This window comes from Narcine bancroftii, chromosome 6 (assembly GCF_036971445.1).
Source record: "Narcine bancroftii isolate sNarBan1 chromosome 6, sNarBan1.hap1, whole genome shotgun sequence".
Lineage (NCBI taxonomy): Eukaryota > Metazoa > Chordata > Chondrichthyes > Torpediniformes > Narcinidae > Narcine > Narcine bancroftii.
Genome location: NC_091474.1, coordinates 199265108 through 199291147, shown reverse-complemented (window position 1 = coordinate 199291147; position 26040 = coordinate 199265108). Strand labels below are relative to the sequence as shown.

The window sequence follows — 26040 nt, the reverse complement described above, 5'->3', positions numbered from 1 at the left end:
TAAAGCATCTTAAATGAATCATAGATGAGGCACAAGGCATTTAGAAAAAGATTTTTAAAATTCTGCAGGAAATCCATCTGGACCTGGAGATTTACCAGACTGGAAAGGGATAACTTTAGAAATTTCATCCTGAGAAATAAGTTCCTCCAGCCATGTATGCTTGTCCTGAGATAAGGTGAGTAAATTAATGCATTCTTAAAAACTCTGCCATTGAAGCAAAATTATTCTTAAATTCACAAGTATAAAGACTAGAATAAAATTGTTTGAAAGTCTCACTAATTTTAGAATGATCCACTTTCATTGTGCCATCTCTCATTCAAATCTTATTAATTTGTTTTTTTATTTTAATTGCAATACCTTTCAATTGATCTGCAAATAACTTATCAGTATTTTCACCATGAATAGAAAAGTAACTTTTACTTCTCAACAATTTTTGTTCAATAGGGTATGTAGAAAGAAGATAAAATTTAGTTTTTAGATCAACTTTAAAAAAAAAAATTAGCTCCGGATCTTTATTTTGCGCAATCAATTTGTTTTATTTGATTAATCCATTCCAGGCTTTCTTTATTAGACTTTTTCCTAATATTAGCTGTGTACAAAATAATTTTCCTCCTAAAATAAACTTCCTTAGTATCCAAAACAATCAAATTAGATATTGTTGGAGAGGAATTAGTATGGCCTGGAAGTCAGCCTGAAGAAAACTGAGGTCCTCCATCAGCCAGCTCCCCACCATGACTACCAGCCCCCCCCCCCCCCCCCCCACATCTCCATCAGGCACACAAAACTCAAAATGGTCAACCAGTTTACCTATCTCGGCTGCACCATTTCATCGGATGCAAGGATCGACAACGAGATAGACAACAGACTCGCCAAGGCAAATAGCGCCTTTGGAAGACTACACAAAAGAGTCTGGAAAAACAACCAACTGAAAAACCTCACAAAGATTAGCATATACAGAGCCGTTGTCATACCCACACTCCTGTTTGGCTCCGAATCATGGGTCCTCTACCGGCATCACCTACGGCTCCTAGAACACTTCCACCAGCGTTGTCTCCGCTCCATCCTCAACATTCATTGGAGCGACTTCATCCCTAACATCGAAGTACTCGAGATGGCAGAGGCCGACAGCATCGAATCCACGCTGCTGAAGATCCAACTGCGCTGGGTAGGTCACGTCTCCAGAATGGAGGACTATTGCCTTCCCAAGATCGTGTTATATGGCAAGCTCTCCACTGGCCACCATTTCAGAGGTGCACCAAAGAAGAGGTACAAGGACTGCCTAAAGAAATCTCTTGGTGCCTGCCACATTGACCACCGCCAGTGGGCTGATATCGCCTCAAACCGTGCATCTTGGCGCCTCACAGTTCGGCGGGCAGCAACCTCCTTTGAAGAAGACTGCAGAGCCCACCTCACTGACAAAAGACAAAGGAGGAAAAACCCAACACCCAACCCCAACCCACCAATTTTCCCTTGCAACTGCTGCAACCGTGCCTGCCTGTCCCGTATCGGACTTGTCAGCCACAAAGAAGCCAAAGAAAAGAAGTCTATTATCCATGAGCCAAATATTTATTTAGTTTACACTTGGTTCTCTTATATCTAGTTATTTGTTACAGAATTTGATTGGAAATAAAATGCTTCAAACATCTGAAAGTTAGATGTGATTTGGCCGAATACAAAATTTACTGTGGGGTTCAGGACACTCCAGGGATGGAGGCTGTGAAGATTGTGCAAAATATGCAAGTCAGAGAATAAGTGAATGCAAGGGAGCAGGAAGGAAAAAACAGATCAATGCTGGGTTAACTATTTCTTCCAATGATAAAATTCATTTTTTTGCAACACTTGATTGATTTTCCCTCAATAGATCATTTAAAGTATAAATTTCTCATTATAGTACTTTATTATGTAGATGTATCAAATTAAGTTCAAAGCCTGACAGCATATACTTTATATTTGAGGTGGCACAGGTGAATGTTTAAATCCCATTTAAGATTTCTTAATTTATAGGACACATCTTAAGTTCCAATTAAGCATTTCTACTTTGTCTATTTCAATAGGCCCTAATGTATGCCACAGTGAAATCCTTGAAAATGTACATGGGCATGAATAACTTGTAGGCATCACTCTTCTCTGAATGTTGCTCTTACCTTCAACCAGAGAAGTTAACAGGGTGACGTTGGCTGCTTTCCGTCTGCCAGCTGGTAAGTTCAGTCCCAACCTGTCCAATTTCTCCCGCAAACATCGTCCCCCATTCTTAGACTTAGCTCTGTAGACATTAACATCAATCAGTGTTAGTGTCATTCACAACAAAAACAAATCCTCTGAATGAAGAGCACCTAACACATTTATACACTTCCTTGAACTTTGTCAAGATGTATTCTATGTTCAACCTAGGTTGAAACAGTAGGAGGTTTATAGCTGATTTTCATACCATACATGGACAGAAAACAAGGGTGTTCATTGGCTACCTAACCTGGTTTACAGACAATAGATTCATTTTATTCATTGTTTTCACCACTGGTACAAGTTAAAATGACTGCCATTGTCCAAGAGATGTTTGCCTGGATGTATTAAAGTTAATTACATGCTCAGGTTCAAGTTTAAGCCATGTGAATATTGTAATTCTAGCTCAAGATAAAGCTCTCAGGTTTTTTTTTAAATTAGCTTTATAGCTGTTTCAATAATCAGACCATTAGGGGAGCCACAATTTCACCTCCAGGACGTCTTCACATCCCGCCCAGGTTAACAGGATGATTGCTTTTGTACAGAATAGTAAAAGTTTCTGTTTCAATCCACAAAAGTGCTGGAGAAATTCAAAATGTTATGCAGCATCCATAGGAAGTTACAGATAACCAACATGTCAGGCTTGAGGCCTTCATCAGGAATAATAAAAAAAAACCAGATAGGTGCTTCTTATTTAATCCTGCCATCCCAGAAATCAGTGCAGTGAATCTGCACCCCTCAATAGCAAGAAAATCCTTCCTCAGATTAGGAGACCAAACCTGTACACAATACATTGGCATCACTAGGGGGATGCGGGGGTTGTGGACTGCACTGGGTGACACCATCAGAGGGGGTGACACCAAAATGACTGTCTATAAAATGTTTGTGCAGTGGTTCAACAGAAATCTATTATTTTCATAAAAATATCCCTGTAGTTAGTTATAACAACAAAAATATTTTTCAAAAGCCTAGCTTACATGAATCAATATATCTAAAAGGCCAAAACTCTATGCTAATTTACTTTTTGAACCTTCTAATATACTCCAATTAGAGCTGTCATTATTACCCAATTATAATTATGCTTTGAATTGTGTGGTTTCTTTTGCATGTGCTACAAGCACAGGCTGGTGTTTTCGTTACTGGTGGTATTTTTATAGTCCTTATTTTTGTCAAATTTTCTGGTGTTTCATCTACAATATTGTGGTAATTAGTATTTGTAAATACATTTAGGCTATGTGTATGATATTGTAATATTAATTTTGCTAGTTGTTAATCTCACTACAAATACTATTACATTCTGATATTCAGGAATTAGGATTTACGAGTATCATTAGTACAAAAAAAATACTGAGGATTCTGTATGGTCTGGTATGGGAGGAGGTCCATGGGGGTGGGTGGGGGTGTCACCAACCCCAGAGATGCTACTGGCACAATACTCAAGGTATGATCTCTCCAAGGCCTTATACAATTGTGCTAAGATTTCCATGATGCTATGTTCAAAATCTTTTGCTATACAGGCCAATATGCCATTTGCTTTCTTCACCATCTGCTGGACCTCCATTCCACCCCGCTGCACCATGACACTCAGGTATCATAGTACCTTCCCTTTTCCTAATTTGTTACCTTCCTATTATTGGAAGTAAAGAGGATTATGTCACAGTTATCTATGTTATACTGCATCTAAATTAATTTGCTAATTTTCCTAATCTGTCCATATTACCCTGCAACCTTTGGGCATCTTCCTCACTTATGCTGCCACCATTCTTAGTCGAGTGTCAGACTTGACTGGATAGCATGCAAAAACACATATTTTCTCTGTGCCTTGGTACACATTACAATTAGCAATTCAGTTCAATTTCAATGCTGGGCATTGCATAGAAATAACTTTAGGAGCCATTACTTTAGACTCTAGTGATGGACATTAAAACTAAGAATATGTGGAGTTGCCTCTTTGCCCAAGTTATTCGAATGGAATTGGCAATGGATGATCAAAAATCTTTGCTTTGTGTAGAACAAATATAATGGGAAATATGTAGTACTGATTAAACTTAACAGCTGGGGCTAGGTAAAGTGGAATGACATTGGATGCTACATTGTTCAAGGTGACTGGAATTTTAGATTGCAGGTTGCAAGAATGCCTGACTAAGTCATTCTTTTTGGTGTCCTTGCTTACATGTGATCAGATCCTACTAACATCAATTGGTATTGACTAGCAGTGTTAATGTGGGCTGCATGGGAAGTTCTCATGTTTCCCAAGCTAAAATACCTGAATAAAAATAGAGAAGAATATGTTCAGCAAATGATTTATTTTCCAAGCATTATAATTTCAACCAATCACCTGACTTGAGGCCATGAAGGATTTGTTCCCAAATTTCCCTCTCCCCTCCTCAAGATCACACCCATAAACTCATTAGAATCAGTCAAAACAATTATCTTGTCCCAGGCAATGGGCTGAAGGGCCTGCCTCTGAAACCAATGATTCCATGATGTTGAGGCCTTATAGGGGCTATTAAGAATGAACAATAATACTGATCTTTCCTACAATACCCACATCCAGTGACTGAATAAAATGTATATAGGATAGTCCTCAATTATAGTTTATTGTTTGAGATTTTTGTCAAATTAGGTCACAAAGTCATGCGCTTCAGCCGGACTCATCCATGCCAAGGAAATTGGCTTTCTGGGCTAGTTTTGTTTGCCTGCATTTGGTCCATATCCTTCTAAAGTGTTTCTATCCATATATCTGTGCAAATGTCTGTTGAACATTGTAAATGTATTCACTTTCATATCTTTCTCTTGCAGCTCATTCCAGGTGCAGATTACCCACTGAGTGAAAAACTAACCTCTCAGGCCTCTCTTAAATCTCTTCCTTCTCACTTTAAATTTATGCCCTCTAGTTCTATAATCATCTATGCTGGGAAATAAGATGTGAGGAATCATTTATCCATACTCCTCATAATTTTATAAACCTCTGTCATCCCTACGCACCCTACCCAAATTCTCCATAAAACTCAAGCCCTCTTGTCCAAGCAACACTTGAATGAGTTCTCTATAATTATCTTGTCAATGGGAAGATCAAGCCATCTGGTTGAATACAGGCCCTTCTGCCCTCGATGTTGTGCCGACCCATATATTCCTTAAAAAGGTACTAAACCCTCCCTACCATGTAATCCTCTATTTTTCTTCCATCCATGTGCCTGTTTAAGAGTTTCTTAAATACCCTTAATGTTTCAGCCTCCACCACCATCCCTAGAAAGGTATTCCAGCCACCCACAGTTCTCTGCATTAAAAAAAACTTACCCCTGATCTCTCCCTTAAACTTCCCTCCTTTCATTTTGTACATATGCCCTCTGGTGTTTGCAATTCCTGCCCTGGGAAACAAGTGCTAGCTGTTGTAAATGCTTATGTTGTAAGCCTCTTTTAAGCTCCTTCACTCCAAAGAGAAAAGGCCCAGCATTGTTAACTTTACCTCATAAGACACATTCTCCAATCCCGGCAATGTTCTGGTAAATCTTCTCTGGACCCTCTCCATAGCTTTCACATCCTTCCAATAATGAGGTGACCAGAACTGAACACAATGCTCTAAGTGTGGTCTTACCAGAGATTTGTAGAGTTGCAACATGACCTCTCTCCTCTTGAACTCAATCCCCTATTAATGAAGCCCAGTACCCAATAGGCCTTCTTAACTATCCTATCAAACTGTGTGGCAGCCTTGAGAATTCTCATCATAATGAAGAAAAATTCCAAACTCATGTCCAACAAATCAGAATCACTCTTCAGGAGGCACGTGTGGATATGTCAAAGACAACTGCCCTCAGCTGACCATGAAAAGAAATAGAGATGCTACACTGCAAGATGAAACCTGTAGTTATCCACAGAAACAAGATGTGAGATTACAGTTTGCCACAAAGTATTTAAAAGAGTCTGTAGAATTCTGGAAAAAGTTAATGAACAGATGAGACCAAGGTTAACCTGTATCAGACTGATAGCAAAGTACAGTGTGGAGATGCAAAGGATCTGCCCAAGATCCAAAGCATAGCACCTTTGTCATGGTTTGCATGTTGCAGTGCAGCCTCTGTATTTCTGTTCCAGGAAGTCTTCTGCAGATGGCAGTCATTGACATATACACACTTTCCATCTGATGAGGTTTTCTGATCTGTTAGATATATGTTTGGGGATTTTTCTTCATTATGATGAGAATTCTGTTATCAGCAGTGGAGGTTTTCCTTGGCCTACGAGATCCTTTGCAATTACTGAGCTCACCAGTACATTCTTTCTACTTAATGATGTTCCAAACTGTTGATTTTGGTAATCCTAAGGATTGGGTGATGTCTCTTACTGTTTTATTCTTGTTTTTCAGCCTCATAATGGTTTCTTTGACTTTCATTGGCACAACTTTGGTCTTCATGTTGAAAAATGGCAACTGCAGATTCCAAAGGTGATCAAAAGCTTGGAAGCAAGCCAAGCTCTCTTATACCTGCACCAATGAAGCAATTAAATATAATCTGAGAAATCACATACACCTGTGAAATCATTTGTCATTATGGTGTCCTAAAATGAGGGGGAACTATGTTTAAAAAGTGCTGTAATTTCTACATGGTAAAACCAAAATATATACAAATAACATTGAATAAAATCTGGAATGTGCACTTTAAGTACATGTGAATTATTTGATTATAAATGTAAAACTGTGGAGCACAGGGGCAAATAAATATAAAAAGTATATAATACTGGTGTCAGTGCCTTGCTATGTGTGTGTTAACTCTGGGCATACATTCTAATATAATGTATACATGTATGAATGTGTATACATACACACACATTCATACATGTATACATTATATTAGAATGTATGCCCAGAGTTAACACACACATTACAAGGCACTGACACCAGTATTAATAAAGCTAGGAAATATGGCTTAAGATATATCTTAGATAATAACCAAAAGCTGTAGAAACACCCAAGAATTCCCACTGGAAGTTTACATGCAGCAGTAACCGCTTGCTTTAATACTTTTAAAATCTCACAAATAGAGGAAAACGTTGACTGTTTTTTCATACCTTTATAGAGCATTAACAAGTAGAAAATGAGCTGTTTAATTAAGTTTCAAACTAAAGATGAATGGGAAAGTAATGCAATGGTACTATCAGAACATAACAAAATTGCAATTTGATGTTTCCCATTGGCTTCATTGCTCATATTACAACTTCATGGATCAATGTGAAGTTTGATGATGGGTTTTTCATCTCCACTTCAATGTTGTCAATCCAGAAAGAGCAGTCACAATTAGCTCTGTAACATCCACAATCTCCTAGTCAATTAAATATAATCTGAGAAATCACATACACCTGTGAAATCATTTGTCATTATGGTGTCCTAGATGAACCTTTATTTTTAATCCCAGCCTTTAGGCATCAACTGTAAAAGAGTGACAATTTACTGTAGTACCATATTTAAAGAAACTTTGTGCTGTGAATCACCACTCACCAGGAAATTATAGAGTTGAGATTTTTACCTTAGTTTACCTAAATCCTTCATGTCCATTTGATAGAGAAAATATCTACATCAACAGATTTAAGCTGTTTAAACAAAAATTATAGTTGAACATTTACAGTAATTCTTCAATGATTAGTATAATTAATATGAAGCTTAGGATGAAAATGAAGTCAGTTATCTTTAAAAGACTTCTCAGTCATTATGTATTTATAATTTACCTTGTAATGAATTTGGTACACTTGATATTAAGATTTACCTCCGTAAGATTCCTCCCAAGAGAGAGGCATTGAGACATTCTGGTGGTGACAGGCGCCTTTTCACTTCAGCAATGGTCACTTTATATTTGGAAGTGGAGCTGAGAAGTGACAGACGTCCAGGAACAGAGCAAAAAAGGTCCGTTGGATTTACCACACAGGTGCTACCTGAAAATAAATCAATAGGTTATGAACTATGCATCAGATTGAGAAACCCAGTTACTTTAAGGAGGCACACAAAGTTTTACTCCAAAACCTTTCAGCATAAGTATGGACGTGATCTGAACAATGCAAGTTTTGCAACAAACTTTTGCTTAACGGGCTGATAATGGTAATAAGGTACAGGGTAACTAATATAAAACTTTAAGTATAGTGTGATATATGAATTTTCAAGGTGAAAACAAAATAGATTAAAGAAACAATATATTTTTTAACTATTGAGACAAGTAGAAGCCTGTGTTTTCACAATATACAACTAGTTAAAGTTGCACCATATCTGTTTGGCAACTTCTGACACTCAACCTATATCCTGTGGTACCAATTCATAGTGATTTTGCATTGATAGCTCTGGAATATTTGTTCTATTTTACCATTCTCTCTCTCTCATTAGTGCTCAAAAGTAATACAAATGCAATTTTACCACAGGGTCTCCCAAAGGGCATTTCTGAAGTATTATACCACTCAGCCTCATACAACACAACGTCAAAATATCATTCCTTTTTCAGTGATCACCTGTTGATCATTTCGAGGTAGCATCCTCATTTCTGACCAATCAACCAAATTCTTCAAAATAATTTACCACCCAACCTCTTCCAAATGCACAATAATTTTCAATATTTCTTAAAAAATAAAAGCCACCCACCCCAGTGAAACCCTGCTAGCTCACAGAAAGATCTTATTCCCATTAACTTTTCCCTGTAATATATTTTCTACACATTCTGAACAAGTCTCTGCAAATTCCAACACTGACCCTCACTAGGGGCAATTTACAATGCCCAGTTGGTCTGCCTTTCCACACAGTTTTGAAAGAAAATGGCAGTACCGAGAAGAAATCCATGCAATGATAGGGAGATGTGCAAATTTAATTTCTTCAACACCGGAGGCTGAAATTGAACCTGAGCTGCTGGCCCTCTCTCTATTCATGCACTATTGTTTTGACCAGTCAAAGACCAACAATGTTTCAAATTTAGTTTCAATCTATGCTGTTGTGTTGATATCTTAAGGGATATGGAGGCAATAAGCTCTTTTAAAAGACATGAAAGCAAATATTCCAGACATGCTGAAGCTTTACTGGTGAAAGATTGGTCATGATGTTTCCCATTTCATGATGGAAAAACATTCCTGATTGGCATGTTATTTTAAAGAGTCTCTGCAGTCTGTTCATTGATAAAATACATTTGTGGTACTTGTCAAGAGCTCCAAGACTTCCAAAATCCATGATATCTTTCAATCAAGAAGGACAAGGGCAGTTGACTGGGGAGAATTTCATCATCTGAAGATTTCCCTGCAAACCGCCATTGATTAACTTGGAAATATATCATTGCTCCTTTATCATCACTGGGTGTAAACATTGGAATATTTGGAAAATTATCTGAAAGGATAGAGCCTATGGAATCCATAGCAAGTTGGCAAATCTGGACTAAATTTGGTTGATTATCGAAGGCAAAAAGTGATGGTACTGCATTTGTGATTAGAAACCTGTGGCCAGTGGTGCATCACAAGGATCTGTGTAGGGACTGTTAATATTTGTCATACAAATTAAGGATTTGAATGTGAATTTATGGCATGATCAATATGTTTGCAGTTGAGATTAAAATTGGTGGTATTATTGATATTGAAGAGACTGGTCTTAAGCTACTGCGCAATTCTGAGGAAGGGGCAGAGAAATGGCAGATGGAATTTAATCCTGATGAATGTGGGTTAATGTATTTTTGGAAGACAAATAAGGCAATGATAATTGTTGAGAAGCAAGAGTCACTTTTATGTTCATGGTGAAAAATCTGATAAGGTTTTTTTTATCATCAGGTATTTGATTTTCAAAATATATTATTTATATCTGTATTTTGAAATACATTTGAATGCATGTATGGTTAAAAATTTTAAATAAAATATTCAAAAAAATCTGGTATGTTACTGGCAGGACAACTGAAGGGTATCTCATCGGAAAAAACAAATTAATAAGATTTGGATGAGGGATGACATTTTAAAATTAATTAGTCTAATCTCAATAGTTCTGAATTGAATAATAATTTCACTTCAATGTCAGAGTTTTTAGACCAAATTAACTTACCCATCCTATCTCAGGATAAGTGTACAAGTCTGGAGGTACCTATTCCTCAGGAGGAAATATCTCTGTTTATCTCCTCATTGCAGTCTGGTAAATTTCCAGGACCAGATGATTTTCCAGCAGATTTTTATAAATCCTTCTCCAAAAGCTTGTATCTCACTTAAGTTCTATGTTTGAAGATTCATTTAAAGTTATCTGATTATTCTCCACTTTTCTTGACATGTTCAATTCTTGAGGGAAAAATGTGCTGTATAAATGGAGGTTTAATACTGCGTTATTAAAAAGAGTTATTAAAAAGGCAGGCCCCTCCAGCCTGGGTAAGAAACCTGCATAGGAGAAGGCCACTCCGATATAAAACTTACAACCCAAGGACCTCGCTGCCACCTCCCAGCTTGCTTGGCCACGGCACATGAACCATGGGTGTAAAGGGTGGGGCCAGTACTGTGCACACTGCACTCCACATAAAAGCTCCTTTGCGCAGGCCCAAGGACATGTCCATGTAATCCCCCTCCATGTAATCCCCCTCCATGTCCTCCCCCTCAAAAGATGCTCACAAACTCAAGCTCGCATGCTGGAACATCAGAAACATGCTAGACAAGGCTGAAAGCCACCGACCTGAATGTCGGTCTGCCCTCTTCGTACATGAACTCCTCAGACTTGACATCGACATAGCCGCTCTCAGTGAAGTCCGCATTGCAGATGTAGGCAGCCAGCAAGAATGCGGCACGGGCTATACACTCTACTGGTCTGGCAAGCCTATGGATGAACGACGCCTATCTGGTGTAGGTGTCAAAACCTCCATTGCCTCCAAACTCGAAAACCTCCTGATAGGCCACTCAGACCGGATCATGTCCATGCGACTCCCCCTTCAAAACAAGCATCACATCACCCTCATCAGTGTCTATGCTCCAACCCCCCAGGCGGAACCAGCAGAAAAGGACAAGTTCTACACTGATCTGCGCAACCTCATTCAACGCACCCCTACAGCCGGCAAGGTTGTCATCCTTGGCAACTTCAACGCTTGCATCAGCAAAGACTCAGAAACCTGGCCAGGAATCCTGGGCAAGCATGGTGTCGGCAAGTGCAACGACAACGGGTGCTTCCTGTTGGAGCTCTGCGCAGAACAGCAGGTTGTCATTACAAACACCCTTTTTCAGCAGAGGGACAGCCTGAAGACTACCTGGATGCATCCCCGATCCAAACACTGGTACCTCCTGGACTACGTCCTGGTGCAAGAAAGAGACAAACGAGATGTGCTCCACACCAGGGTCATGCCCAGCGCGGAATACCACACTGACCACCGGCTTGTTCGCTACAAGCTCAACCTTCACTTCAAGCCAAAGTCCAGGAACAGTAAAGCCCCCAGAAAGAGGTTTAATGTTGGAAACTTACAGTCAGACGAAGTGAGAGGAAACTTCCAGGCAAACCTCAAAGCAAAGCTCGAGGATGCAATCCGCCTCACGGATTCGTCCCCTGAAACCCTCTGGGATCAGCTGAAGACTGAAGAGGTACTGGGCTTCTCCTCCAGGAAAAACAAGGACTGGTTCGACGAAAACAACCATGAAATCCAGGAGCTGCTGGCAAAGAAGCGAGCTGCCCACCAGGCTCACCTTGCAAAGCCGTCCTAGCCAGAGAAGAAATGAGCCTTCCTTCGCGCATGCAGCCATCTTCAGTGCAAACTCCAGGAGATCCAAAATGAGTGGTGGACTAGCCTTCCAATCTCTTTTCAGTGCCAACTGCTCAGTCCAAGAATCTGCCCTGCTCCAGCTCCCTCAACAGCCCTTAAGGCTAGAGCTGGATGAGGTCCTCACCCGGGAAGAGACATATATGGCGATTGAACAACTGAAAAGTGGCAAAGCACAGGTATGGATGGAATCCCTCCAGAGGACTGGAAGGCTGGCGGCAAAACTCTGCATGCCAAACTGGATAAGTTTTTCAAGCTCAGCTGGGACCAAGGAAAGCTGCCTCAGGACCTTCGTGATGCCATCATCATCACCCTGTACAAAAACAAATGCGAGAAATCAGACTGCTCAAACTACAGGGGAATCACGCTGCTCTCCATTGCAGGCAAAATCTTCGCTAGGATTCTCCTATATAGAATAATACCTAGTGTCGCCGAAAATGTTCTCCCAGAATCACAGTGCAGCTTTCGCCCAAACACAGGAACTACTGACATGGTCTTTGCCCTCAGACAGCTCCAAGAAAAGTGCAGAGAACAAAACAAAGGACTCTACATCACCTTTGTTGACCTCACCAAAGCCTTCGACACTGTGAGCAGGAAAGGGCTTTGGCAAATACTAGAGCGCCTCGGATGCCCCCCAAAGTTCCTCAACGTAGTTATCCAACTGCATGAAAACCAACAAGGTCGGGTCAGATACAGCAATGAGCTCTCTGAACCCTTCTCCATTAACAATAGCGTGAAGCAAGGCTGCATTCGCGCACCAACCCTCTTTTCAATCTTCTTTAGCATGATGCTGAAACAAGCCATGAAAGACCTCAACAATGAAGACGCTCTTTACATCCGGTACCGCACGGATGACAGTCTCTTCAATCTGAAGCGCCTGCAAGCTCACACCAAGACACAAGAGCAACTTGTCCGTGAACTACTCTTTGCAGAGGATGCCGCTTTAGTTGCCCATTCAGAGCCAGGTCTTCAGCGCTTGACGTCCTGTTTTGCGGAAACTGCCAAAATGTTTGGCCTGGAAGTCAGCCTGAAGAAAACTGAGGCCTTCCATCAGCCAGCTCCCCACCATGACTACCAGCCCCCCCGCCACATCTCCATCGGGCACACAAAACTCAAAACGGTCAACCAGTTTACCTCAGCTGCACCATTTCATCGGATGCAAGGAAAGACAACAAGATAGACAACAGACTCGCCAAGGTAAATAGCGCCTTTGGAAGACTACACAAAAGAATCTGGACTACACAAAAGAATCTGGAAAACAACCAACTGAAAAACCTCACAAAGATTAGCATATACAGAGCTGTTGTCATACCCACACTCCTGTTTGGCTCCGAATCATGGGTCCTCTACAAGCATCACCTACGGCTCCTAGAACGCTTCCACCTGCGTTGTCTCTGCTCCATCCTCAACATTCATTGGAGCGACTTCATCCCTAACATCGAAGAACTCGAGATGGCAGAGGCCGACAGCATCGAATCCACGCTGCTGAAGATCCAACTGCGCTGGGTAGGTCACGTCTCCAGAATAGAGGACCATTGCCTTCCCAAGATCGTGTTATATGGCGAGTTCTCCACTGGCCACCGAGACAGAGGTGCACCAAAGAAGAAGTAAAAGGACTGCCTAAAGAACGCTCTTGGTGCCTGGCACATTGACCACCACCAGTGGGCTGATATCGCCTCAAACCGTGCATCTTGGCACCTCACAGTTCGGCGGGCAGCAACCTCCTTTGAAGAAGACCGCCGAGCCCACCTCACGGACAAAAGACAAAGGAGTAAAAACCCAACACCCAACCCCAACCAACCAATTTTCCCTTGCAACCTCTGCAACCGTGTATTCCTGTCCCGCATCGGACTTGTCAGCCACAAACGAGCCTGCAGCTGACGTGGACATTACCCCTCCATAAGTCTTCGTCCGCGAAGCCAAGCCAAAGATGTATATATATGTATGTATGTATGTATGTATGTATATATATGTATGTATCTTGGCGCCTCACAGTTCGGCGGGCAGCAACCTCCTTTGAAGAAAACCGCAGAGCCCACCTCACTGACAAAAGACAAAGGAGGAAAAACCCAACACCCAACCCCAACCAACCAATTTTCCCTTGCAACCGCTGCAACCGTGTCTGTCTGTCCCACATCAGACTTGTCAGCCACAAACGAGCCTGCAGCTGACGTGGACATTACCCTTCCATTAATCTTCATCTGCAAAGCCAACCCAAAGAAGTTTAAAAGAGTAGATTTTTGTGATTTTATAAGAAAGCAAATTCAATTATTTTTTTTAGAAATAAATTCTAATTCAGTGAACAATAGAGATATCGTTTGTGATGCATTAAAACGTATTTAAGAGGTCAAATAATAAGTTATTTAGCTAAAATTAAAAGAAGAAATATATAAAAGAGACAAATAAATTAGAACAAGATATAGATTACATAAAAGGATTTACAAAATAATCCTTCTGAAGTAAAAAAATACAATAAAATTAATTAAAAACCAACATAATGCTATTCGGACATATAAAAATTAATTCAAAGAACAAAACAGAGGTATTATGAATTAGATGAAAGGGCTCATAAAGTTTTAGCATGGCATTTGAAAGCAGAATAGACATTAGAGTGATTAATGCAGTTAAAAATAATTATGGGGTTATTACATATGTAATAAATGATGTATTTAAGGAATTTTATTACAAATTACATCAATCAGAATCATTGCACGATGAAACTAAGATTAATAAATTTTTAAAAAAATCTCAAATAACTTTACCTAGTTTAAATGATCAGGAACAAAATGATTTGAATTTAGTTTTCACAGTGAGGTGAATTAGTGAAATAATGAGTTCATTACAAAATTATAAATTGCCTGCAGATGGATTTCCTGTAGAGTTTTATAAGTAATTTAAGGATCTTTCAATACCTCCATTTATGGAGGTGTTAAATCAAGACATTGGAGTATATTCTCTACTGGAATCTTTTTTTCAACTGAAATTATTACAGTAATACCAAAGAAAGAACGAGATACAAGGAAACCAGTATCTTATTGACCAATTTCATTATTACATGTTGATTATAAAATAGCAGCTAAAATGTTAGCAAATAGATTGGCCAGGTTTTAACCAAAGTTAATACATATAGATCATACTGGATTTGTTAAGGATCAGAAATCTGCAGATAATGTAGTGAGATTGAATAGTTTAATACATTTAGTTTGAAAGAGGGGAGATCTGAGTCTTGTAGTGGCTTAGATACTGAAAAGGCATTTGATAGATTAGAATGAGATTTCCTCTTTAAAGTATTGGAGAAATGTAAATTAGGATCAATGTTTATGGAATGGCTTAAAATGTCATATAAGAAACCTAGTATGAAAGTAGTGACTAATGGGCAGATTTCAACATCTTTTGATATAACTAGATCAAGTAGACAAGGTTGTCCATTGTCATCAGCTTTATTTGTTTTAGCAATAGAACATTTAGCTGGTTTGTAAGATTGTGGGTATTAAAATAGATCAGGAAGTACATAAAATAAATTTATTTGCAGATGATCTTTTGATTTATTTCACAGATCTTTTAAATTCTTTACAACAATTTAAAGTCAGAATAAAACAATATGTAGAAACATCTGGTTATAAAATTAATTGGGATAAAAGTAAAGTTATCCCTTCAATTAATGGGGATTATGCAAAATATAAGAAAGTAATTGAATCTAAATGGCCTGATGTTGGAATAAAATATTTAGGTATTCTTGTGTAACCAGATTTTAAAGTATATTTAATTTGAATTATATGTCTTTATTCAAGAAAATTAAATGTTTGGAAAGATGGAATATGTTACCTGTGACTTTAATAGATAGAGAAAATTGTGTTAAGATTATTGTTTTTCCTTGAATACAATATTTATTTCAATCGATTCTAATTGCAATTCCTAAAAAAAAAAGGAATTAAATGCTTGTGTTAGAAAATATTTATGGGAAGGAAAAATGGCAAGGGTCTCTGGAAAAAATTAACATGGAAATATGATCTGTGAGGTTTAGAACTCCCCAATTTTATGAATTATTATAAAGAAGGCCAGTTGAGATTTATTAATGTAATGTATGATGTAAATAAAGTTCCAGCATGGGTGAATATAGAACTTAATAAAATATGGGAAATACATCGACAAGAATTTACTTATAAATGGAAAACAAGATTGTTAATAGCAAATAGAGAAACACCCATACAGAAACATTTAATTCAGATTTGGAATAAGATTGATAAAGTGATTGGAGGAGGAGGAGGGGGAGGAGGAGGATTAATATCAAGAAGAACACCTTTATTTAAAATAGACATTTCATTTTCTATGGAAAGTCAACTTTTAAAGATTTGGCTAAATTATGGTATTAAGAAAATTAAAGATTGTTTTGAAGCTGGGAATGAAGGAAAAAAGTTTAAGGTATTGGAAAATACTTGATTTTTTATTATCAAATGAAACAATTTTAACTGAAACTTTTGGTCAAGATTTAGTATTACATGCAGAAATGGAGGTAGAGTTATTGATATGTACTGGAAATATAAAGAAATTTATTTCAAGTATGCATAAATTATTACAAAAGAAATCAGAAGGAAGGGGTTTATAAATCAAGACATAGATGGGAAGTAGATTTAAATAAGAAGATAGATGAATATAAATGGATTGAGATATGTAGAGAAAGTATGAAAGATGCAAAAAATGTGAGATATAGGCTAGTTAAGTATAATTTTATTCATCAGTTACATTTGACAAAAGTTACTTAAAATGAATCATACTTATTTGGATTTGTTTTAGATGTGGACAAGAAGTTGGTACATTTCTGCATTCAACTTGGCAGTGTTCCACAATTAAAACTTTTTGGTCTGAAATAGGTAATTCATTAGAATGAATAATGGGGGCAAAATTCCCACAGGATCCAATCTTATTTTTACTGGGAGATATAAGAGGGGTTAAACCTAAATTAAAACTGTATATGTATCAAGTGAAATTTATTTAAATTGCTTTGGCAATAGCTAGAAATGCACTGCTGTATCTTGGAAATTAGATATTGATGGAAATGGATAGATGGCATGCGGAAGTTTGGAGCTGTATTCCCCTTATGAAAATTCCTTATAATTTAAGCGATAAATACCATATATTTTGGAAAATATAGTGCCCATATTTATAAAATGTGGGCATTAATATTTAATTGAATATGCCTTGGGGTTGAAATTGAAATATTTTGTTTATTTTGTGGTTTTAAATTTTAAATAAAGTATATAATAAAGAAAATTCATTTAAAGATGGAAATCTTCTTTTATCTTTTAATGAGGCTAGTATATCTCTTATTCTAAAAAAAGGAAAAGAAGCAATAGAATGTATATCCTTTAGGCCAATTATGTCATTACTTAATGTTCATAAGAAAATTTTATCTAAACATTTTGCATATAGATTAGAAAATATTTTATCAATAATTATTGATTCTGACCAAACTGGTTTTTATTAAAAATTGTTATTCTTATTATAGGATACATCAATTATATTTACCCTCCATGTCAATGACAGAATGTGTTTTTTTTTCATTAAATGTTGAAAAAGTGTTTGACCAGGGAAAATGGGAATATTTATTTGCTAATTACAATGATTGGATGTATCAATTCAATTAAAATGAACATTTTACCTAATTCTCTGTATTTTTTTCAAGCCTTACCAATTTACATTTCCAAATCTTTCTTTAACTCATTATATTTGGTTATTTCCTCATATTATATGATGGGAAAGCTGCTACATATAAATAAAGCTCATCTTCAAAAAGTAAAAGGAGAAGAGGATTATCACTTTCAAATGTTCAATTTTATTATTGGGTGATTAATATATGTAATTGACTTTTATTATTACATTTTAATAAATTAGTGAGTCTCCTTTCTTAGGTAGAAATGAAACTGAAGTTTTCGAAAAAATAATCTATGTTAGTAATTTTAGGTTCTGTTTTTTATCCTTTTCCATGTCTAAATCAACACAATCTGATAATGAGAAATATGTTGAGAACTTGGGCTCAGTTTAGGAAATTTTTTGGTTATAACAGTTTTTCCTTTTGCTAGTGTCATTATAGATAACCATCTTTTTCAGCAATGGATGCAAGTTTGAAGTATTCAGTTTTAGATTCAGGCTTTAAGGAATGGTACAGACCAGGTATCAAAAGTTATAAAAATATTCTTACTCATGATAACTTTGCCACTTTTTGAACAATTGTCAGTTAAATTTAATCTTTCTAATATACATTTCTTTAAATATTTACAAGTTAGGCATTTGGTTCAGTCAAAATTACATTAAATTTCCTAGAATCGCAAATTCAAATATTCTTGATATATTTTTTAATTACAGTTTGCTCATGGTGGATTAATATCAAGTATTTATAATGATTTATTGGATTTAATATCAGCCTCAATGGTTGGGATTAAGAATGATTTCGAACTTTCAGATGAAGACTGGTACTCTGCTCTTAGCTTGATTAATGATTTTGTGCAAGGCATGGTTTATTACAATTTAAGATGGTACACAGAATATATGTGTCCAAACTTAAATTATCTCATTTTTATGCAGATGTTGATCTGTTATGTGAGAAGTGCAAAATTATTGATCCATATGTTTTGGGAGTGTCCCAATTTAGGAAGATTTTGGGATTTTTTTTTCAATCTTTAACAATGATTTTTAAGATCAAAATAGAACCATGCCCTTTAAATGTCTTGTTTGTTTTTCTCTCATGAACTGGATAGACTTGTGTCTGTATCTCAATAGAATTTTTTTTAGCTTTTAGTACATTGATCCCCTACTCATACACAATGGTTACATGATGTAATGTCCTATTCAAGCTTGGAGAAAATTAGACACAACATTACAGATGGAAAGTTTCCATTTGAAAGAATGTGGGGCCCATTCATTAAATACTATCATGATTGGAAAATCTAAAAAAATTGGTTCCTCCAGCAATTCTCTGTTTAGTTTCTGAAAGTCACTACTTTATCCATATCTTTGCTTTTTTAATTTTTTTAATTTTTTCCCCACACAAGATAACTTTGATTAGAGGGAGAGGATTAGAGGAGATTTAGTTCTATTTTTTAAACTTTTCTTTAGATTAATTGATTATATATGGGTTAAATTATGGTTGTCCTAGATCACATCATCAAATTAGATAGATATTACTCTGTGTTTTGAACAAGCAAGTCAATTGGTTCCTACCCAGAATTATTTTTATGAAATAATGTTAATTCAACAAATATGGATGGATTTTAAAAAAATATTTTCATATTAATTTGTGATATGTATATGATATGACATGCTTTTTGTTATATGAGTAGACTTTGTATGTAGAATTATTATGTAAACTCAATAAAAAAACATTTTGAAAAGAAAGAAAGATATACACAATGATAGGGGCCAACAATGTATTGAGGAATAACTAAATCTTACTGCAAGAACATAGATTCCCAGCAGTGGCAGCACAGCTAGAAAAGTTGGTAAAGGCTAGGGTATTGAATGGAAGGGAGATTATGGCACAATTTTATGAAGTGTTGGTCAATCCATGGCTGGAGCATTGTGTGCAGTTGTGATTACCATACATTAGGAAGGATGTGATTGTACTGGAGATGAGCAGAGGAGGCTCACAAGGATGTTACATGGGATAAAGCACTTCAGGTATGAGAGATTAATTATTCTAAGCTTGTTTTTCTTGGAAATGAGTGGACCTGGTGTAGATATACAAAATTATTTAGACAAATTTAGACAAATATTTCCCTGTAGCAGAGGTGCACAAGATCAGAGGGCATACATTTAATGTACGAAGCAGAAAGTTTAGTAGGGATTTGATAATTTTTTTTTTAAATCAAGAAGTTTGTTCAAACTGGAAACACACTATTTGAGGGGCAGAGGAGGCAGAATCTTTCAAAACTTTTGAGAAGGGTCCAGAGAAGCACTTGATCTGCCAAAACATGGAAGGCTACAGATGAATGGCTGGAAAATAGGATTATTATTGATGAGTCCTCAATGGCAGCCATGGAGACAGTGCGCCAAAGAACCTGATTATGTGCTGTATTCAATATTTGCAAACTATACCTTACATCAAGCCTCATTCTTAGGGATTGTGATCTATTATACAGTTGGTCTCAATATGTTGGCAAAGCTGGAATATATTACCATTTATAATTGCTCTTAAAAATATGGTGCTCAGCTACCTTCTTGAATCACAACAGTTCTCAAAATGCACAACAAATTTAATCCATTGCTGCTGGAGTGATGACCATCTAATTTGGATCTTTCCTGCATTTTCTCAACTGAACTGGTTCAAGAAAGTAGCTCATCACCAAAGAGAGTTTAAGATGGCAATAAATTATGGTTTTGCTGTCATGTTAGCAACCACATGCACTTTAAAGAAAATTACTTGCTATTCACCGTGAAAATGAAGGCTTGTTGCTGCATCTGTTGTATCAGAATTTTTCATTAAAAATTACTTGTTTCAAGATTGTTTGAATTAGAACTCTATAGTGCATTGTCTTGAAAATATGTTACTGTAGGTGGCCCGACACACAAAATAGCAGTCAAACACAGCAATCACACAAGACCCGCATAGGCTAATGGCCTTTCTCCTTGGCCAACTGCCCGGATGGTAGGAATATCGATCAATCAATGTTGCTGACATCATTTCCGCTGACAAAAGCAGGAAATCCAAGCCCAGCTGCAGGAAATTGGGCCCATATAAGCAGGAGCAGAGAGTGCAATAAATCAGTCTTGTCTATAACCACATCTAGTGTGTGTCATTCTTCCATTCTCTGCCATAGCGACTCACTACATTGGTGACCCCAATGGCATTTGGACTCAAAGATGACCAACCAGTCAACTCTATACGCAGTTTTCTTGAAACTGCCAACATTTTCGACAGTGCAGCCACTGGTGCAATTCAAGCAGGTTAAAGCTCAGTTCCAGCTCCAACAGATCTCCACCAACACCAAGAAGTTCTACTACAAGGTGAGCTCGCTCAATCAGGACATAGTAGCAAGAATGTCGATTTCCTGCAGCAGCCTCCAGAACAATGCAAATATGAGGCCCTTAAAGAGCTTTTAATCCAAACTTTCAGCTCTTGTGGCATGAACATACTGAACAAATGTTGCAAATGGATGGCCTGGGGGACAGGGCCCCATCCGTCTTCATGAGTGACATGCAAGCCTTGGCCGAGGGACACAAGCCTTGCCTGATTTTGAGCAGGTTTTTCTGGAACAGCTGCCTGAGGATATCCAACTGCTCCTTACCGACGAGGACTTCAGCAACCCCAGGAAAGTTGCTGCTCAGGCAGACATGCTCTGGAGAGAGAAAAGGGATGGTAGTTCTGTGGTGTAACACATCGTTAGGCCATGTACGCAGAGAATGCCAAGGCCGCAACAACTGTCAGAGAGACAAGTAGACTCCCCACCTATCGGTACTGCTTCTACCATCAGAGATGGGGTACAGAGGCCCACTGATGCTGCCCCACCGATGCTGCCCCACCCCTTGCGCATTTCAGGGAAACACCATGGCCAACTCTTACTAGTGGCTACTGTGGTTTGCCAATGAGACAGCCTCCTCTATGCCTCATATTCCCTCTCGGAGTGGCAGTTTCTGGTCGACAAGGGTGCTGAGGTTACTGTCCTTTCTCCCTCAGCCTACGACACCTTGGAAAGAGAAACCAGACCCAGGCCTGAAAGCAGCAAACAGTAGCAGCATAAGGACATTCGGCATCCATACCATCCCACTCCATTTTGGCAATAGCTGCTTCACATGGACTTTTACACTGGTGTTAGGGAGCAGACTTTCTCCAAGCCCACTGTCTGTTAGTGGACCTCAAAGGGTGGTATTTGGTGCACGCCAGGACATTCCAGACTTTCTTCCTGGGTGCAGAGACTACCAGCCCCCCCCCCCCATTCTGATTCTGGCATGGTTTCCGAAAACAAGTTCACATGCATCCTGGCTGAATTTCCTTCCATCATGACACCCCAGTTTACTTTGTCAGAACCCAAGCACGGGGCACAGCAACTCATCCTGACAGCGAGACCTTCACTCCATGCCAGATTATGCCTCCTTCCTCCCGAGAAACTCAACCTCGCAAAAGAAGAATTTTAAAAAATGGAAGAACTGGAAACAGTACGCTGATCCAACAGTCCCTGGGCCTCCCCCCTACACGTGGTACCAAAGGCAGTGGGAGGGTGGAGACCATGTGGAGACTACCACCATCTCGAAGAAGCCACCACACCTGAAAGATAACCTTTACCTCATATATAGGATTTCACTGCAAATCTACAAGGAGTACAAATACTTTCCCAGGTCTACCTTATCTAAGGCTATCACCAAATATTGGGGTTCCCCCCGCCCCCCCGATGACATCCCTAAAACTGTGATCATCACCCCCTTTGGGCTGTTCGAGTTCATAAGGATGCCATTTGGACTCATGGATGCAGTAGGCCTGGACCTTAGATTTGTGTTCATTTACCTGGACAATATCCTGATAGCCAGCTGCAATTGCAAAGAGCACACGGCCCACTCAAGACAATTTTACACTTGCCTGAGTGACTTTGGTCTTGTAATCAACTCGGCCAAATGTCAGTTTGGGCTAGTGACAATTGACTTCCTGGGCCACAGTATCAACATTCACAGGGTGACACCTCTGCCCGAAAAAGTAGAGGCCATCAGAGTAATTTCATCAAACCCTGCATGATGAAGGATTCCAGTAATTCACCAGTATGATCAATTTTTACCACTGTTTCATATTGGCAGTGGCCCAGACTATGCGCCCCATACTCACACACATGGCAGGGAAATGAAAAGAGGTAAAAGATGTAAGAGACATGCCAAAAAGCAAAAGACACACTTGCCAATGCAACACTTCTGATGCACCCTAGGACAGATGCCCAACCACCCTCACAGTGGACGTCTCCAACACGGCAGTTGGCAGCGTGATTGAACAGTTGATTGAAGGACGTTGGCAGACCCTGGTGTTTATTTTTATATACATCAGACACCTCTGACCATCTGCACTCAAATACAGCACCTTCGATAGAAAACTTTTGGTACTATACCTAGCGGTCCGACATTTCAGATATTTTTTGGAGGAGAGGCAATTCAAAGTCTTCACAGAATACAATCCACTAATCTTCACCTTCAACAAATTATCAGCCCCATGGTCAAGCAACAAAGACTTCTGTCTTACATATCTGAGTTTACCTTGGACATAAAACACATCGCCAGTAAAACCAACATAGTGGCCGACACACTGTCATGACTGGTGATCCAGGCCATCCAGACCCTGTCTCAGGGGATAGACTACTTAGCCCTGGTCAAAGCACAAAAGACAGACCCCGAGATTCCTATATACAAGACAGCGGTCTCAGGGCTGAGGCTAGGGGGCATCCAGACACTCCTATGCAATGTGTCCACTGGTAAGCCTAGCCCCATCATACCAGAATCATGGAGATAGCAGGTTTTTGAAGCAGTGCAAAACCTGCTGCACCTGAGCATCTGACCACCGTCAACATGGTACCCAGCAGGTTTATTTGGCATGGCCTCCATAAGCAGGTCAATCAATGGGCTAAGACATCAAAGGTGCAAATGCACACTAAAGCACCTCCCTAAAACTTCAGATCAGCTTCAGTCACATCCACATTGACATTGTAGGACTGCTGCTGGTCTTTTGGGGGCCAAGGTACCTTTGATGATGGTCAATCTCTCCACAAGATGGCCAGAAGTGGCAGAAACAACTACCAAGTCCTGCGCCAGAGCATTAATCAATACTTGGGTGGCAAGGTTTGAAGTGCCGGAGCGTACAACTTCTGATAGGGATGCACAATTTACCTCAGGGCTCTGGGAGGCACTGGCCAGCCTTCTTCAAACCCAACTCCACCACACAACGGCATATCACACACAGGCCAATGGGTTGGTGGTAGACCCACAGACACTTGAAGGCAGCTCTGATGGCTCGGCTCAAGGGACTGCATTGGACATATGAGCTACTGTGGGTCCTCCTTAGCATCCACACAGCAGTGAAGGAGGATTTCAATGCCTCAGCAGTGGAAATGACATATGGTGCATCTTTGGTCATACCAGGGGAGTTCTCCACCACTGCCAAGGACTCAGAATAACCATCAGCAGCAATGTTGGATAAGCTAAGGGTGCGACTAGGCACCTTAGCCCCAGTACAGCCCTTGCCGCACAACCAACCAAAACCATTCATCCCCAAGGACCTAAAGACACATAAATATGTCTTTGTACAATGGGGAGCACACTGCTCACCCCTGCAATGACCATACGAGGGACCCTATTGAGTGACCAGGCACAACGAGTCCACATGCATGCTGGATATCGGTGATAAGGAAGAGAATTTCACTATCGACTGCCTCAAGCCAGCCAGTCACTACACAGGCCCCACGATGCAGGGGCAAGTCGCCAAAGACAAAGGACAATACTCAGATCACCGGTTCGGGGGGGGGGAGATCATGTAGCAGTCAGCTACCTGGGAGGTGGCCCAACACACAAAATGATAGTCAAATGTGACGATCCCACAAGGCCTGCATGGGCTAATGGCCTTTCTCCTCAGCCAACTGCAGGAACATCGACCAATCATTGACTGAAATGCCGCTGAGGTCACTTCCACTGACAACAGTGGGAAAACCAGGCCCAGCAGCGGGATATAAACAGTGGCAGACAATGCAATAAATCAGTCTTGTCTATCACTGCTTCGAGTGTGTGTAGTGCTTCCACTCTCTGGTGTAGCGATTCACTGTACTACATAATGCTTGAGATAATTGGAACAGTGATTTATAAACTAGGAATTTTTATATCAACGCTAATAATGTGCATCAAATTTATTGAGCAAGCAGCAACTTCATATCAATAATCCAGGCCTCTCATAGGTTACCATGTCAATAATCCAGGCCTCTCATAGGTTACCATGTCAATAATCCAGGCCTCTCATAGGTTACCATGTCAATAATCCAGGCCTCTCATAGGTTACCATGTCAATAATCCAGGCCTCTCATAGGTTACCATGTCAATAATCCAGGCCTCTCATAGGTTACCATGTCAATAATCCAGGCCTCTCATAGGTTACCATGTCAATTTATAAAAATGACTGTGATATCATGAATATATTTTTAACATGTTCGTAAGTATCACTTATTATAGGAAACTAATGCCTGTAGCAATTTTATTAGATTATTAAGATAAAAATGATTGTTGTCAACATCAAATTATCAAACCTTGATGAATTTCCATTGGATAATTGTTAATATATGTGCTTTGTTTCCGATTTTAAAAATTACACAAAGTTGTGCATGAATACATAAAAATTCATAATGCACAAGAATCAGATGAGTCTTAGCACACCACTATTATAGCGCCAGTGACCTTGGTGCAAGTCCACTATTGTTTGTAAGGTGTTTGTATTTTTCCCTCCATCTATGTGGGTTTTCTCCCGCATTCTAAAGCGCATGTGTTTAATTGGTTAATTGGTCACATGGCTGTATTTGGGTGGTGTGGGCTCATAGCCCAAAAGGATCTGTAATCCTGCTGTATCTCGAAATTGAACTTAATTAGTGTAGGCCATTCATCTCCAAGTTCCTACTTCATCATTCATTATTTGATTAATAATATGATGAAGTTCCCCTGGTTAATTCTGATCATAATATGATTGAACTTGTCTTGAGCGGAAGAAGAATGCATCTAAGGCTAGTAATTTAAATTTAAATAAGGACAACTTTAGGGTCATGAAACTACAGCTCACTGAAATGAACTGGCAAATTTGTTTCCCGGATCATTCAATCAAAATGCAGTGACAGACATCCACGGTAAACTTCTGAATTGACCAATAAATGGCAGATGGAATTCAATACTGAATAATGTAACTTGATTAATTTTAGGAGCTCCATTAAGGAGAGAATATAGACAGTGAATGCTTGGATCCTGGGAAATAAGGAGCAAGGAACTTTGGATGCATGTCCACAATCCTTAATAACAGCAGCACAGGTAGAGAAGGGTGATTAAGAAGGATTATGGTTTACTTCACAAGCCAGGGCTGAAAATTGAAGAGCTGGGGGAATTA

General features: G+C 39.0%; 1 protein-coding gene across 1 annotated transcript in view; it reads right to left on the bottom strand.

Moving 5' to 3' along the window:
* tfap2d (transcription factor AP-2 delta (activating enhancer binding protein 2 delta)) overlaps nucleotides 1–26040 on the bottom strand; it is an 80824-nt gene that overhangs the window by 23439 nt on the left and 31345 nt on the right. Inside the window, exons 4-5 of the mRNA XM_069888320.1 lie at nucleotides 7974–8139; nucleotides 2145–2263 (exon numbers count right to left, since the gene is read on the bottom strand). Coding sequence (XP_069744421.1) covers nucleotides 2145–2263; nucleotides 7974–8139 — 285 coding nt within the window. The remainder of the gene's footprint in view (nucleotides 1–2144; nucleotides 2264–7973; nucleotides 8140–26040) is intronic.